Here is a 14,187-nt window from a genome sequence, read left to right on the forward strand (position 1 = left end):
TCTAACAAACAAAAATTGCATCTCTATCAGAATATTGCCTACTCTAGGAAGCATCTTTTTTCCACCCTTTGCTTCACTAAAAAGCCTTTTGGCTCAGACAGTTTTCTTCTGATGCAGAAATGTGAAAGTATTGGGAATCTTGCACATTTGTATAGCAAAGCTGTTGCTCACTTAGCTCTGTAGTTGTGAGGGTAGATGCTGCAATGGTCACATTCACCTGCGCACAGCAGCTGTCTTTGCCCTGCGCCCTACAACAGATCACAGGTGAGCCATTTCATGAGAAAAACATGCTCAGTTACAACTTCCAGGCTGGATGAGCAAGGACACCACTAGCGGGTCTGCAGGTCAGAAGCCCAATGCTGGTGCCACACTTCAGGTTCTTGACACAATGATAGGTCAACACGAGAGACTTAGAAGTGGGGTGGTTATTGTTGGAATGCCAAAAATAAAGGAGAGATATGGCCTGTGTGGGACTTAAAAAAAGAAAGGAAGATATCACTCACTATATTTTACAATTTCCAAAATGAAATGTAATATGTAAAAAGCAATCAAGATGGGATTAACAACTACCAACAAGTAAAACAGATTTCCTGGAATGATTCTGGAATCATATAATCCTTGTCCTAAGGAAGCTATCTGCCTTGAAGACGCAAGACAGTCAGTGGCATTTCAAAGGTAAGAGTGCTTCTGAGGTGGTTCAGCTACATTTTAGTTCATCAGCTAGTATACAGCCTAGAGTTTAAAAGAGATTGTGCTGGGTAGAAGAGTCAGAGTTGAATTGAACTATCACAAAGTCAAGGAGAGAAGAACACAACAAAATATATTTAGCATGAACTGGTATATAGTTGACAAAACAGTAATCCATTTGGCATGGCAGACTTGTCATGATTTGGATGCTGATAACACCTCTGTCACAAGCTGTCGTTATTTTATGAGCTATTGTTATACTCAAGAAATAGCCAGCCTTCACTGGCATGAGGACTGGAGTGAGACCCCTATGAATTACTATGGCTCATTGACTCAGTCTGCAGTAAAAAAAAAAAAAAAAATTAAAATCATGTGTAACACAAAAGGGCCTTCTTCAGAAATGAATGGCTCTATAGATGAAACAATGGATTAGATTAGTTTCTAATTAATTCTTAAGTTCTCTGTCCTCTGCTCTGACAGGTGTTGATTCAAGATCTCCCTGTTCTCATAAACTCTACATTTGGATAGCCCAGCAGGAGCGGTGGGGGATGGCAGACAGGTAGACCAAGACCTATTACTTGGTCTTTGTGTTAAGCCAATAAATCTTTACGGAGCATAGAAATTACTCCTCTGATAGCAAAAGCAGAGCAGGATGAAGGAGCTTGCGATTTTTAGAACTGGACTGTCACGTATCATAACTATGTAGCATGAAAAACTTTATTTTGATCACATTTCACAGTTCCTTCATAGCCAGAAGGAATTTCATTACAGGAATTTTCATACCACTATACTAGCAAAAAGGTATACATGCCTTTTTATCCCTTTTTATCCTTTTACACTTGTTCCATAAAGCCATTTTCCACTCTCCAGCTCATGATCTCTCTAAGCAGAAAAGTCCTATCTGACACACACTTGTCATAAACTAGGTAGGATACGACAACATTTCAAATACATCAGTATTTATAAAATTAGAAACTTTAAACTGCAAAAAAGAAAAAAAAAAAAAAGAAAAGGATGGTAGGGGAAAAATTGTTTTCTACCTTGACTGTTAGGTTCTTAAGCTGCCAGTATTTAACATTAGTGTTTCTGTATTTCAAGGTCATGATTGCAACAGTTCTGCTATTTGTGGATATCAGTGAGAGATTATCTGCTTTTCACCAGTTCAGGCACTCCACCTACACTTATTCATGGATTTGATTTTTTTTTTTTTTTAGATGTTTAAGAGGTTAGAATCCACCCCTTCAAGGTATAATAGGCAAAAGTGCATATTTTAAGTGAAATTAAATTACGCTTCTCTTGATTTAAATACAAAAAGTTAGCTCTATCAGTACATTCATCCACAAGAACATTAACACCTCCAACTTCATAGACACCATAAATTATTTTTGTAAACAGCAAATCACTAAACATAGTACAATGGTCTATGAAAGGGAAAAAGAATGCACACAATCAGTATTTTCCTTTTTGACTAGAAAATGAAAATCTCTAACAGCAGATAAGCCAGAATTAAAAATCAATCGAATCTGGACCCTAAATGGGGTATGGGTTATGATGCCACATATGTGGACTCGACTCTTGAAAGCACTAATTTTACAAAGTTGTTATGCAGAGGTTTACCTAGAGTCTTGGCAACTTAATTTGGGACATGAAAGGTATTTGCACTACAGTACCATGGCAGTAAAGAAAACTGGTATCGCAGTTCAATTTCAACGCTGCATCCTCAAACAACATGAGGATGCTATGTCTGAGTAACATGGATGGAAATCTCACCTGCCATCCCGAAGTTAAGCTGTGGCATTTCTTCACTTTTTGTCGCTTTCCGTGGACTTGGTAAATCTTTTGCAGACTCTGATGCAAAGGCCCATAGTTTTTTCCTGTTTGTAACAGTGGATGTCTGGGTTTTCACAGGTTTGTTTGTTGTGGGGCACCACTTGTACCCTGGATTTGCCTTCATAAATGCATCCTTGTACTAGAAAAGAAAAGGAAAATTACCGGTCATGCCAGTTATGACATTATACTATCCACAGGGCAATAGAGTGCACTGCATGTAAGAGGATTTAATACAGTAAATAATCCTTAAATATCTTGATTTTTTAACAGTTTAATCACATGCTTAGAGTCTGACCACCAACACAATTTAATAAGAAGAAATATTAAGATAAGTAGAGCTGTATTTAAAGAAGTGGGTTTTCTCTTTCCTCTCCTGAGGGCTTATCAGCCAGAGCAGGCTGAAGTTCTGATCCTGCAAACTGCTCCCCAGTGCTTGTACGCTCACTCTCTGAGAAACAAACACAGCTATTTGAATTCTTTTGCAAGTACAATCTTTGTTTACTTTCTAGTTTGAATGAAATGAAAACATACATTTAGCAATACATGCAGCATGATGCTCCTTACCTTGCACTCATTTTTCTCTAACAGTTCTGTATTTTAGAATATTTGAGTATATGCTTTCCCAAACCAGGCACTGAAAATGAATCACTACTAGTATCATCTCATTTTCAGTAACTTCTGATACATCATTTCAGTGTTCCTTCCAAAATGTACCATGCTGCATGGCTGCATAAAATAAACTGGGACCATTTAAAACTTTCTTTGGCCTTGAGCACACAGCACACATCTCAGTTGTTTGCTACATTCTTGGTATGAGGCAGCAAAATGAACGAAGCCAGACTACGCATGGGGGATGGGGGAAAAGGTCTGATCCTACACAGTTTGGGGGGTAGGAGGAAGGATGAGGACCTATTTTATTCACAAAATGCAACAGTGACGTTTTCCAAGTATCTTGCTGACCAGCCTCAAACAAGATTTTTGAATGTTAACAGCACTAAAAAGAGCACATTTCAGTATTTTAAATATGTTGCTATGCAAGGTGGAGAACAGGCGAATCAGAGGAACATGCCACACATTCCAGCTGCAAATGTTTGCCTAACAACTGATAGGGGCGTACAGCACTGGCTGCTGTGGGAGCCTACCCAGTAAGTACCAGCGCTCAACCACAGGGAGAAGGAACCCAATACCTCCTCATGCACTAGGTAGCTCTTGATGGCGGCAAACAACCAAAAGAGCGGTTTTATCCTGAAGTACACAGCAGGGCAGCTGCAGGAAGTTTCTTCCATGATTACACACGTTCCCACCCACCCAGCTGTCACCAGTCCCAGTTACAGCACAGAGAAGCACCTATGTTTCATGCACATGCCTGCACAGAAACACACGCAGAGGGGGAAAAAACCCCCTTGGGTATCAAATACAGAAATAGCACCGAAAACCTTGTCCTCCGATAGAGTCACTGCAGGGTTTTCCCAGACCAATAATGAGCATGCCTTGTGGCAGGATCACCATCGCGTGTGTATCGCTTACTTTCATTTCCATCTCAACCTATCAGCTGGCACTTGCTACCTCCAGACTGTAGCAAGGATAAAAACGTTTCAGTTTACAAGAAGCACAGCACTGCGTGAACCCGCTGTGTGAAGTCATGTATTTCTAGAAACGGCTATAAATAATAAAAATCTGCAGGGACCGCTGACCCACATACACACTGTATTTTCTGAATAGGGTGTATGTATTGAATCTGCAAACTAAGGACTGAGACACCTCTCACCTCGCCCCTTTTCCCTTTCCCTCAGTTTGGTTTGGGAGCTCAGTACACCACAAAAATAGCCTGGTGGAGGGAAGGAAAGGGGAGGGGGTAAGGGAAGAGGTGGAAAGGAAGTACACAGTGAAGCAGCTTTGCCTTCCATTGTTAAAGCCACAGCCCACTCACAAATCATGTTTCCAGCCTGCAGAGTGAAAAGCACAGAATCGCTAGCAATGAGGTACATAAGCTCTTCATATCAGCATTGCTGCTTTGAGTAATTGAATTATTCTATGGAGTAATTTGACAAGCTGCCCATCAAATGAGAACCAGAATGCATGCCATTTGTGAGACGAGGCAGCAATAAGCTTTTAATCAGTTTCCAACAAGAGCAATTCAAGTGAGCTGGTGTGTTAATGGATTTTTTTCCTCTGCAAAGCCAAGAAGTGAACATTAACTGCACTCTCCAAAGGGGAGGAAGCAAACTGAGGGAGGACAACTCATCAGTCCCTTTCACAGTTTCAACACTCAAGAGAAACAAAAAAAGAAACTATAAGAAGTTAAACAATGGCCAAGAAGTAGTTTTATAAAATGCATACAGGGGCCTGATCCAAATCTCAGAAAGACTTTCAGTATTGATCTTTGTGACTATTAGACCAAGGCCTAAAATGAAGTGATAGGTCTGCTTGCCATGAGAAGATAACTTAAATGAGCTACACAGTAATGAGAAAATGCCAAAGGCAATAGCGGAGCTTACTGTTTTCCTCCATTCAACCAACTGTGCAGTAAACCAACTTAACACAGCCAGCTTAAGGACATCTCTAAAGTTGCTCGGGGAGGGGGGCGGGGAAGATTAAGTCCTTAACCTGGAATGCAAAGACACCACCTTGGTTCTCACACGAGTGGCAGGGACAGCCCGGCAGGGTCATGTCCCGAAGTTCCAGGTAAGATAAAAAAGCACAGGATATGTTTGTGGGATCGGTCTGATGTATCATTTCTGTTTTGTGAAAGCCTAGGGAAGGATGTGTTATGCAGTGGGACGTGTGCCACTTTAGAGCTGAGGTTAAAAAAGGTGCAGTGCTTCAGCGCAATTCCCCGTGTTGTTTTCATCACCAAATAAAAAAAGATTTGCTTTCTCCCGTGTGGTGCGAACAGGAGCTCACAAGTGCATTCCAGCTACACCTCACGGTAGCAGTTAGCACGTGCTTAACTTTAAAAGTAGGCTTAAATCCCACCAACTGGCTATTAAATGTCACATGAATCCTAGAGACCTAACAACAACAAAAAAATCCCCAGAAAATACTACACTCTGTTTTTCACTCCTGAAGGACGCAGGGTTCGCATTACACGTTATGGTCCATACGTCACCCAGCGAACTTGCCAGACTCCAGCCAGCAAGCCAGAACATTTGTCCGCTCCTACCCCGAGGTGGCTGCCAAAGCAGCAGCATCGCAAGGACAGCAAGCTCCCAGTCGGGCTCACTGTACCTGCGAAACCACTGGCCGAGCACTCGCGGGGAGAAGCATTCAGCTCTGCCACTGAATGGCAGCAGCCGGATTTATCAGGCTGCTTCCTACAGGAAACAATCCTGGCTGCCTGGATCTTGCCGATCCAGAGACATATTTAAAAATGAAGTGTTTTCTAGCAAGGGAAACAGGGCTTGAACAATAATAATCTCACTGAATATTTTCCAAGGCAGCTGAATATTCCCAGTAAACCCTGTATGAGTTAACAGAAGAATGCTACCTCTAGTATTGTAGCAACTAAAAATGCTGGAGCATATTTGTGAGTGGCCAGAATTAATTTTCCCCTCAGCGAAGGGAAATGCTAATGAACAGCAGGAACACTTGTGGTTCCACTTGGAGTATTTATCAGCTACTGGGCTCATATCTTAGATAATGAAACTTTCAAAAGTTAAGTTGATCTAGCAAGTCTGCAGGATACAAATAGAAAGCCTGCTCCTAAAGAAAACACCGGCAGAAGCTGACACCGAGCTTTGCAGGCACAGGATGAGGTCTCCAGGGCAGGTGTTGCTACAAGAAACCATAAACCACAAGACTGAAAATAGAGGGAACATGGGGCAAGTTTTTCTAGGTAATTAAGGCACCCCAAGGTGCAGACAGGTACATAATGGGATTTTCCAAAAGTGCCTAAGTGAACTATAGACCTGATTATCCTCTCAGTGGGAATCAGGGATAGATGTCCAACCCACTAGGAAACTTCTCATAATTCCACTTGGCAAAAAGTTTGGGTGCCTTGCTATCTTCCAAAATCCTAGATCTTGCATATAGCTAGACATATGTAAGTAAATACACAAATGCCTTGATTTGCATACTGCTGAGGTAGTATCACTGCAGGTACTAAGCAGGTAAGAAACTGAAAGCTTCTTGCTTGATGCTTGATCTAAGCTAACTGGCTTTGTAAACTATGACTTCAAGTAGTAAAAACATTCTCGAGACTGTAAAACAACAGGGGTTGTAGCCACTGCAGTAGGGACCACTTCTGTCAGGCCCATTCTTATCTCTGGAAGAGCGATTCAGATGTTCAGGGTACACAAGACATGTTGTGGGGGTAGCAAAGATGACATGGGGTCCTTTGGGAGATGTGTGCCCTGCCAAGGCAGTGGCTAGAGGCTATGCGGTGAAAACTGCAAGTCAAAGGGCACTGAAAAGTTCCATTTAAGTAATAGAAGCTCATCCACTGTATTTTAAACCTCCATGAGCTTATACATATAGGTACTCAAACAGAATATTATTGGTACAATCGTATTTTTATGTCCTTGCAAAGGCATTCACCTTCTTGACTTTTAAATGAGCTCTCCTTAGGAAAAAGAAAAATACCAACAAATGGTTTGCACTAGAGTTGACGTTAACATCTTTTTGACAGTCTCAGCAGTAAGTCTAACTACAAAAGCGAGTGTTAAAACAAAACAACCGATCCACACACACAGAATAGGCCTGTTGATGAAGAAGGCCCAAATATATTCAATAGCACATTATAGCTGTTAATTATTATTGTAACATGCAACTGTTTAAAGAATAAAAGTTATACGCTTTCTTCTACACATTCTTGGAACTAGTTGTAATGATGTAAACTACTTAGATTTATTGTTTCACTTTGACATTGAATATGCAATTTGTCCTTCATGCCAAGAAAAATAAATAAATCACTACAGGAACAACGATTTCTACAACAATATGATTAATAGTTTCAGATCTGTCACTTCATACAGAAGTTCTGCAATTATTTTCCTTCTTATTGAATGAGTTTCCTTCAGCAAGACAAAAGGCTAAGAAAAACAGTCACATCAGGTTTGTTCTTCCAAAATTATTTCTTCATTTTCATCTTTCCTTCCTCTGTATCTGTACTGGATCTCCTAATTGTCCTTTTCCCACACGTTTCAAGAAGTATCGCTAATTTGTAAGTGGGAATGCAGAACAAATCAGGAATGGTTGGACAAAGCTGAGACTCAAGTATTTCAACACTGTGTCACAGACAGGGAACTACAGAGGTACTACAGACCCTGCCATGCAGAACACTTCATTTTTCCTGTGGACTTTTCCATGCTCACACAAACTACTGAACAGCCAGACCTTATATCCATGTGTTAACAGTAGCAGACAACTTCGGATGACAGGGCCGGTATGGATAATAGTTTCCCCAATCGTTTCACAGCTATCTGTACTTCTTGTAGTGCGCTAGCATCACTCAACAAATGAGAGAGATGTTCTTCTTTCTCACTGGCTCTCCGTTATTTTTTCTAAGATTGAATTCAATGGTTACCCACAATCTACATCACACAGGTAATTACAGGGATCTGTTTTGGGGTGATGTAATCAGCCTAAGTAACCGGCTGTGTCTCTTGCACTCTGCTATCAATATCTGCAGCCTTCTTGGGGCTAGCTTACCAAGCAAGCTACTTCTTAAAAAGCCTCATTTAAATTTTAAGTTGACATAAAGACACTTTGTGAAATACGGGGATAAATCTCTTTTCCTTGCTCCCAGTTAAAGGACTCTGATTATGTGTTGCTCCCTGATTCGGGTACTGGACTCTGCCTCTCCAAAGGTTGCTATATCAGAAACTGGTTAAAAATACATAAGGAGAGTACTTCATGAAACACTACTAACTTTTAAATTCTTTAGCATCAAAGGTAAAAAGGGACTACATTTGTTGACTATGTTTTTGGTTTGGTCCACCTGTATTATAATAGCAACCTGTATTATCAATAGCAAATGCATAGCTTGAGCTAAGTATCACTAGTCAGCTGACACTGAACTGTATGTTATTGCTTTCAATGGCCACTGTCCACACACTATCCACGTGTTAATGCTTGTACCGCAGGAATTATCAGGTGATACTTATCACAAAGTGCATATGTTTGTACCAATGACTACTAGAGCCAGGTTAGTTTGTGTACACAGACCAATTTCTTTTCGTTCTGGTCCAAAGGACCAAGTGAATCGAAGCAAGAACAGCAGCTGCTCTGGGCACCATAATCCCACTGGGGAAGCTGAGGAACTCAGGGAAGAGCAAGACTCCACAGAAAACATTTAATACACAGAGAAACAGAACACACAAATATGTAATGAACTCCCTTTACATCCACCATTCAGACAGAACATACCTCCTTGGCCATGTCAGTGTATTTCTGCTTTTCTTTTGGATCTAGAACAGCCCACCAATCTGCCAAGATCTTGGTTGCGCCACGATTATCGAGGCGAGGGTGTTGTTTTCGCACAAGAGAGCGATGGCGTTTGCAGAACAAGAGAAATGCATTCATTGGTCGGCGAGCTCGTTGCTCTGAGGACTCGTCATCTTCGGTTTCATCAGCATCCTGCTCTAAGCTGTCAGCGCCAAGGAGCGGCACCTAGCAGAACCGAAAGGGAAGGGGTGTAAACTCAGTTATCCATGCTTCTCATGGAGACTGAGAGTCTGTGTATGTTGTGTGTGAATGAGGGAGATGCACACGGATACACACAGCTGTCTCCAAAGGCCATCTGTTGCGTCCAGAAGACCCGGAGTTCTACATCAAACCTCCTCACCTGACAGTCCAAGGTTCATTCATGCTCTCTGCAAGACTTGAACTTCGACTTGCAAGTGGAGCAGATTTCTAAGATGAGGACCATTCTCTAGTAATAGCCCTAATGGGGCTGGAGGGAGGAGATCCTTCCTACCCTCTTCCTACCATCTAGAAATCATCTTAGTGGGATGAAGTGAGCAGAGCTACCTTGGACCTCAGTCACATGTGTTTGCAACTACAGAGTGTATAGGAAGGAAAATGCATACGTAATGGCTGTTTCCCCATCTCCTGCCATTCATTACTCAGCGTCTGAGCTGTGCTGCCGTGCAGCCACTGCACAGCTGCCCAGTCACAGACAGAGGGCAAATCTCAACAGAATACACTGCCAAAATACGCACTCTCCACTTGCAGGCCAGTGTATCATTCCTACAAGGGACACACCACAGAAGACTAGTTCTGACTGAATAAAACTAATTACTGTATGAGACAGAAAAGCACCTCCTAACTAACTGCAACAATGCTATTTTATACCACACTGTGAAAAGTGACCTGTGAGGTCAACAGAAAGCACTGTCAAGAGTATCAGGCTCCTCCTTGCTGCTCTCCTTATCCTTGTCAAGGTCACTCTTCCTTATCAGTATGTGGCTCAAGGCAGTCTCCTCAGCACTGAGCTCTCCCTTCCTGACTTAGGAAGGCATCAAGGAGATGCAGACATGAACGTTATCCACATGATGGAAACATCACGTCTCCATAACCCGTTCCCAGTTCTTGTTACAGAGGATGAGTTTAACTGTACATTTGTTAGGTGCCACATTGTGGAGTCCTTACGAAAAAAGGATAAGGCCAGCGTCATTGAAAAATAGCAAAATACAGATGATTCCACCTGTGCTTTCAGTATTCTGGAGGATAAGTTGAATTGCACATGCAAAGATAGTAAAAATTGTTGACAGCTTTTTCCTTCTTTTTCCCCTTTTAATCTTTTTTTTTTTTTAATCTTTAAAAAAAGAAAGAAAACTATGAGCTTGGTACATCCTCAGAGCCACTAGAAGCAGATATCAAGCACAGGCTAACCACGTCTAAAATAAGCAATTAAAAAAAACATGTCAAAAACCCACCTTGAGCAATCAAGATCAAGATGTGCAACATGTTATTAAAACAACCCAGTTAAAACTCTTACAGTCTAACTCTAAAAAGAGAGTTTTGTCCAAGATTTCAAAAGCATGATTGACAATTCACTTTTTTGTGTTATTTGCTACTTGCCTTTACAGCTTATGGGCACAGCATCATTTCTTTTTATTGGCTGTGTTTGCTCACAAAAGAGAACAGCAAGAAGCAAACAAAATAAAAACACCGCTAGGGAGAATCTGACCCACCATTAACCTTCTACGGTCAAAGCATCCAATGAAGTCTACCTTATCAATATCTTCCTCCTCTTCTTCCTCCTCCTCCTCTTCAGAGAAGTCAAGGAGTTTCTTAGCAAGCAGGGGATGCCACTGAAGACACTTTCTTTTTGGTCGCTTCCCAGTTCCTTCTCCTTCTGTCGAATGATCCTTATTCCTACTACTGCCTTTCATTACTGTGACCTGTCATGCAAAAATAGTCATAAGTTCACAACAAACCCTTAGGCATAAATGACCGTCATACAGATACTTAAACAAACCAGTGACAAATATATGGGGGCACTAATGCAAGACTCTTAGAAGTTTTTGGCAAGATATTAGATAGAGATTTATTCCAATTATCAACAACAGCATGGATGTATCTTTTCCAATCTTAACACTTCCACCTAATGCCCAGATTAACTAGCAACATACAATTTAAGAGCATGAAGCAAGGACACTAGCCAGTCCAGCTCTCGAATGTGCTCCTATGTGAAGGATAGCAGACAAGCCCTCACACTTCACTAGTCAAGTGAGTGAGAGACCACGGCTCTCGCACACCTGTGTCCACTGTAGTTTTTCATATTTTGCCACTGAAAATGTCAGGATATCCCTCTTTTTAGCAGTGGAACATATTGCCAGCCACTCATCTGTTAATCATGCACTTATATATAGTAATGTTGATGCAGAACCCCATGACACTATGAGCTAGGATTTCCCAAGTGCCATTAAAAGGTGCAATAGGGCAATCTGACTCCCTGCCTAAGAGAAGTGAATTTTAATACAGGAATTTGAAGCAAACAACCAGAAGTAGTTACCCTGACACTTCCAAAGTACTCATCAACAAGAGGCCCCGCTCAGCAAACAAAACAAACCATCCACTGAACCAAGTGCATGCAGAAGGTAAATCATATTTACTTACACACCTGTCTTGTGTCTGTGTCCTTATCTAAAAAATACCTCAGAACTACCTCTCAGTAAGAAGACATGCTTAACACATGCTAACTACCAATTGAAGGGACGGCTTAAGAGATCTGCTACCCAAGTAAGGGGCAAATGAATATATAAATAAATAAAACCAACACATGACATCCAGGTACCGAAGCCCACAGCAAGCAAGCACTGCTGGCACACAGTTTGGTCCCTCATAGCCTTCTGTTTACACCGTGTAACGTCAATGATAACCCTGACAGGAGCATGGCTGGCTTTCCAAGAAAACAATGTAAACATTAAAACAAACTGAACCTGGAGAGTGGCTAGCCAGCTAGATCTTTATAAAGCCGACAAAAATTGATGAAGTCTCACAGGGGCTTCTTGCTAGCAGGATAAAGAAGCTGGGCTAAGTCCTGGTCCCACAGGCAAAGCCAGAAGAAGCTCTGTTCTTGACTCTCAGGAGAAGGGCATGAAAAGAGGTCGAGCCTCGTGACTGCAAGGCCACATTGCATTTTAGGATGCTGCTTTCTGGAAGATGCCTGCTAGAGTGCTAATGTTTCAGCCTACAGCGGCAGAAGGGAAAGCTGTGACACCTGTACTTACATTGGTTGCCTGAGCCCTGGTGGCACTGTTGGGGCAAATGCCTCACCAGAACCATCTCACACAGCAGCTACAGCCTGTACAGCTCCAGCCATGCTCCTACGTATCCCACCCATTTAGCCATCATTAATTCTGGTTTTGGCTGATCTCTTCCATGTGTGTTTCTTGTTGGTTATCTCACTGGCATTTTGGCAATGTGCCCTTGTTTGCATCAGAAATGTGCATGAGCAGCTGCTTCCCCCCCAGACTCCAACAGCACAGAAAGCTGAAGGACCTTCAGACACTGCTTGCTGGAGGAAAAACTGAACCCTGAAGGAAGCAGGTTCAGAAATTTTAACCTACATTTAAAAATGGCATTTTCCTGGATGCATACTAGATTTTGTTAGTTCCTCCCCGCTCATCAGTAGTACCTGGTCCCCACCAGTTAAGGATGCCCTGTAACTTCGTAGCAGCTTGCCATTAAGCTCCACACTTTGCTGTCCCCATCACGTTGCTTCTACCTGGAGCACATTTAAACTTCGATGTCATGGCACCCACTCCTCTGTTCATTTTCTGTAACCAACTCCTGTCTTTTCAGCGAGTATTATAATGCACATAATCACGCACCATTTCACCTAAATCTTTGTCCATGACTTACAAAGCGGATCCAAATACACAAATAACTTTGGCTTTAAAAGAACATTAAAGTGTGGAAAATCAAGCTGCAATCCAGTATCACGAAAAACAAGTTTGAAATTGCGTCTGTTCCACCGTGACCTCCGCCATGCGCCACACTGCACCGTGCTCCCCATCTGTGTCTCTTCCTAAAGTGCTGAACCACCATTTGCTTTTGTTTGGGGTATTTTTGGACACAAATCAACAAAGTAGCTGAGTTACTGTTCGAGCAGGAACTTCAGCTCCTGTGGGCAGCAGAGATTCATTAAGTCTCGGAGTCTGTTAAATGGTAAGAGATCTGCCTATTACTGTAGTCAATGAAGTACATGGCCTATTTCTGAGCGGGATAAATGTGCTACAAGTATGACAGGGAGTCAGCTACTCCAGCCCTTATCACTGACTTATCTAGGCGAGCTAATCATATGGTTTCTGCCTAGAGTCAGTCCTAAGATGAGTATTACTGGTAGCCTTTTACCTCGTTACTGTGAAACCAAATTAATGTTTGAAGAGTGCCCCATGATCCTCCTTTACAAAGCTCAGCTGAAGTCTCAGTGCTATCTCAACAACAGCACCACCTTTAGCTGGCACCTCTCTGCCTCCTGCCCTTCTAAAGATGTGCAAGAGAAAACTTCACAAGACTTAAGGGATCCCACGGTGTATTTTACATATGTTCTCCATCACCCCTGAGGCCCTGCCTATGCTCCATGCTGAGCTCAGCAAGGCAGCACAGACCCTAGGCACCAGTCACCTTGCAAATCCCAAAGGGGCTCTCAGTACGTTATGTCTCTTTACTACTGCCCAGCTCACAAATAATTTTTGTTTTCCATGCATGAAGGCTAGGTATTGAACACCCAGTTACCCCTAAAATAAATTAACCAAAGCTCACTGCACATCAGTGCTGAAACAGAAATGTATGCTCAGCTCCAGGAATTCAAGTAATGTTCATTAGATTGTTTTCTTAAATTGTGAACCATTTTACCCTAGTCGTCACCCTGAAGCAGCAGTTCTACTATAAAGAGGCTTTTTAGCAAGATGGGTCATCACCCTATCAGCTGAACAAGGATTTAGGAGATCCAAGACACAGAGTAAGTCAGATCCTGGCTGTTACACGGGCACCATTTACTACAGAAAGACACAGAGTTGCTCTTTGCTTCCACTTCGGAGTGAACCTCTGCAACTGTCAAGAACAAAAATTCTCCTGATTTTACCCCACTGACGGAAGGACTGAAGCCAAAGACTGACTTCAAACTTACTTTCACAGCATGGCCTGGAAGCCCCCTGCCCCTTAAGTATGTCAAGCTATATACTCTGTCCTCTATGCCCTCTCTTTTTTCCTATAAGA

The 14,187-nt window shown here is 42.1% G+C and overlaps 1 protein-coding gene across 3 annotated transcripts in view; it reads right to left on the reverse strand.

Moving 5' to 3' along the window:
• Positions 1–14,187, reverse strand: part of BBX (BBX high mobility group box domain containing) — a 146,821-nt gene that overhangs the window by 52,954 nt on the left and 79,680 nt on the right. For all 3 annotated transcript variants that reach the window (XM_050894680.1, XM_050894689.1, XM_050894696.1), the window contains 3 exons: positions 10,692–10,862; positions 8,884–9,126; positions 2,458–2,656 (listed from right to left, as the gene is read on the reverse strand). In XM_050894680.1, the coding sequence (XP_050750637.1) occupies positions 2,458–2,656; positions 8,884–9,126; positions 10,692–10,853 (604 nt within the window). In that variant the 5' untranslated portion in view covers positions 10,854–10,862. Of the gene's footprint in view, positions 1–2,457; positions 2,657–8,883; positions 9,127–10,691; positions 10,863–14,187 lie in introns of those variants that run through there.

The sequence above is a fragment of the Gymnogyps californianus genome, chromosome 1 (assembly GCF_018139145.2).
Source record: "Gymnogyps californianus isolate 813 chromosome 1, ASM1813914v2, whole genome shotgun sequence".
Taxonomy (NCBI): Eukaryota; Metazoa; Chordata; class Aves; order Accipitriformes; family Cathartidae; genus Gymnogyps; species Gymnogyps californianus.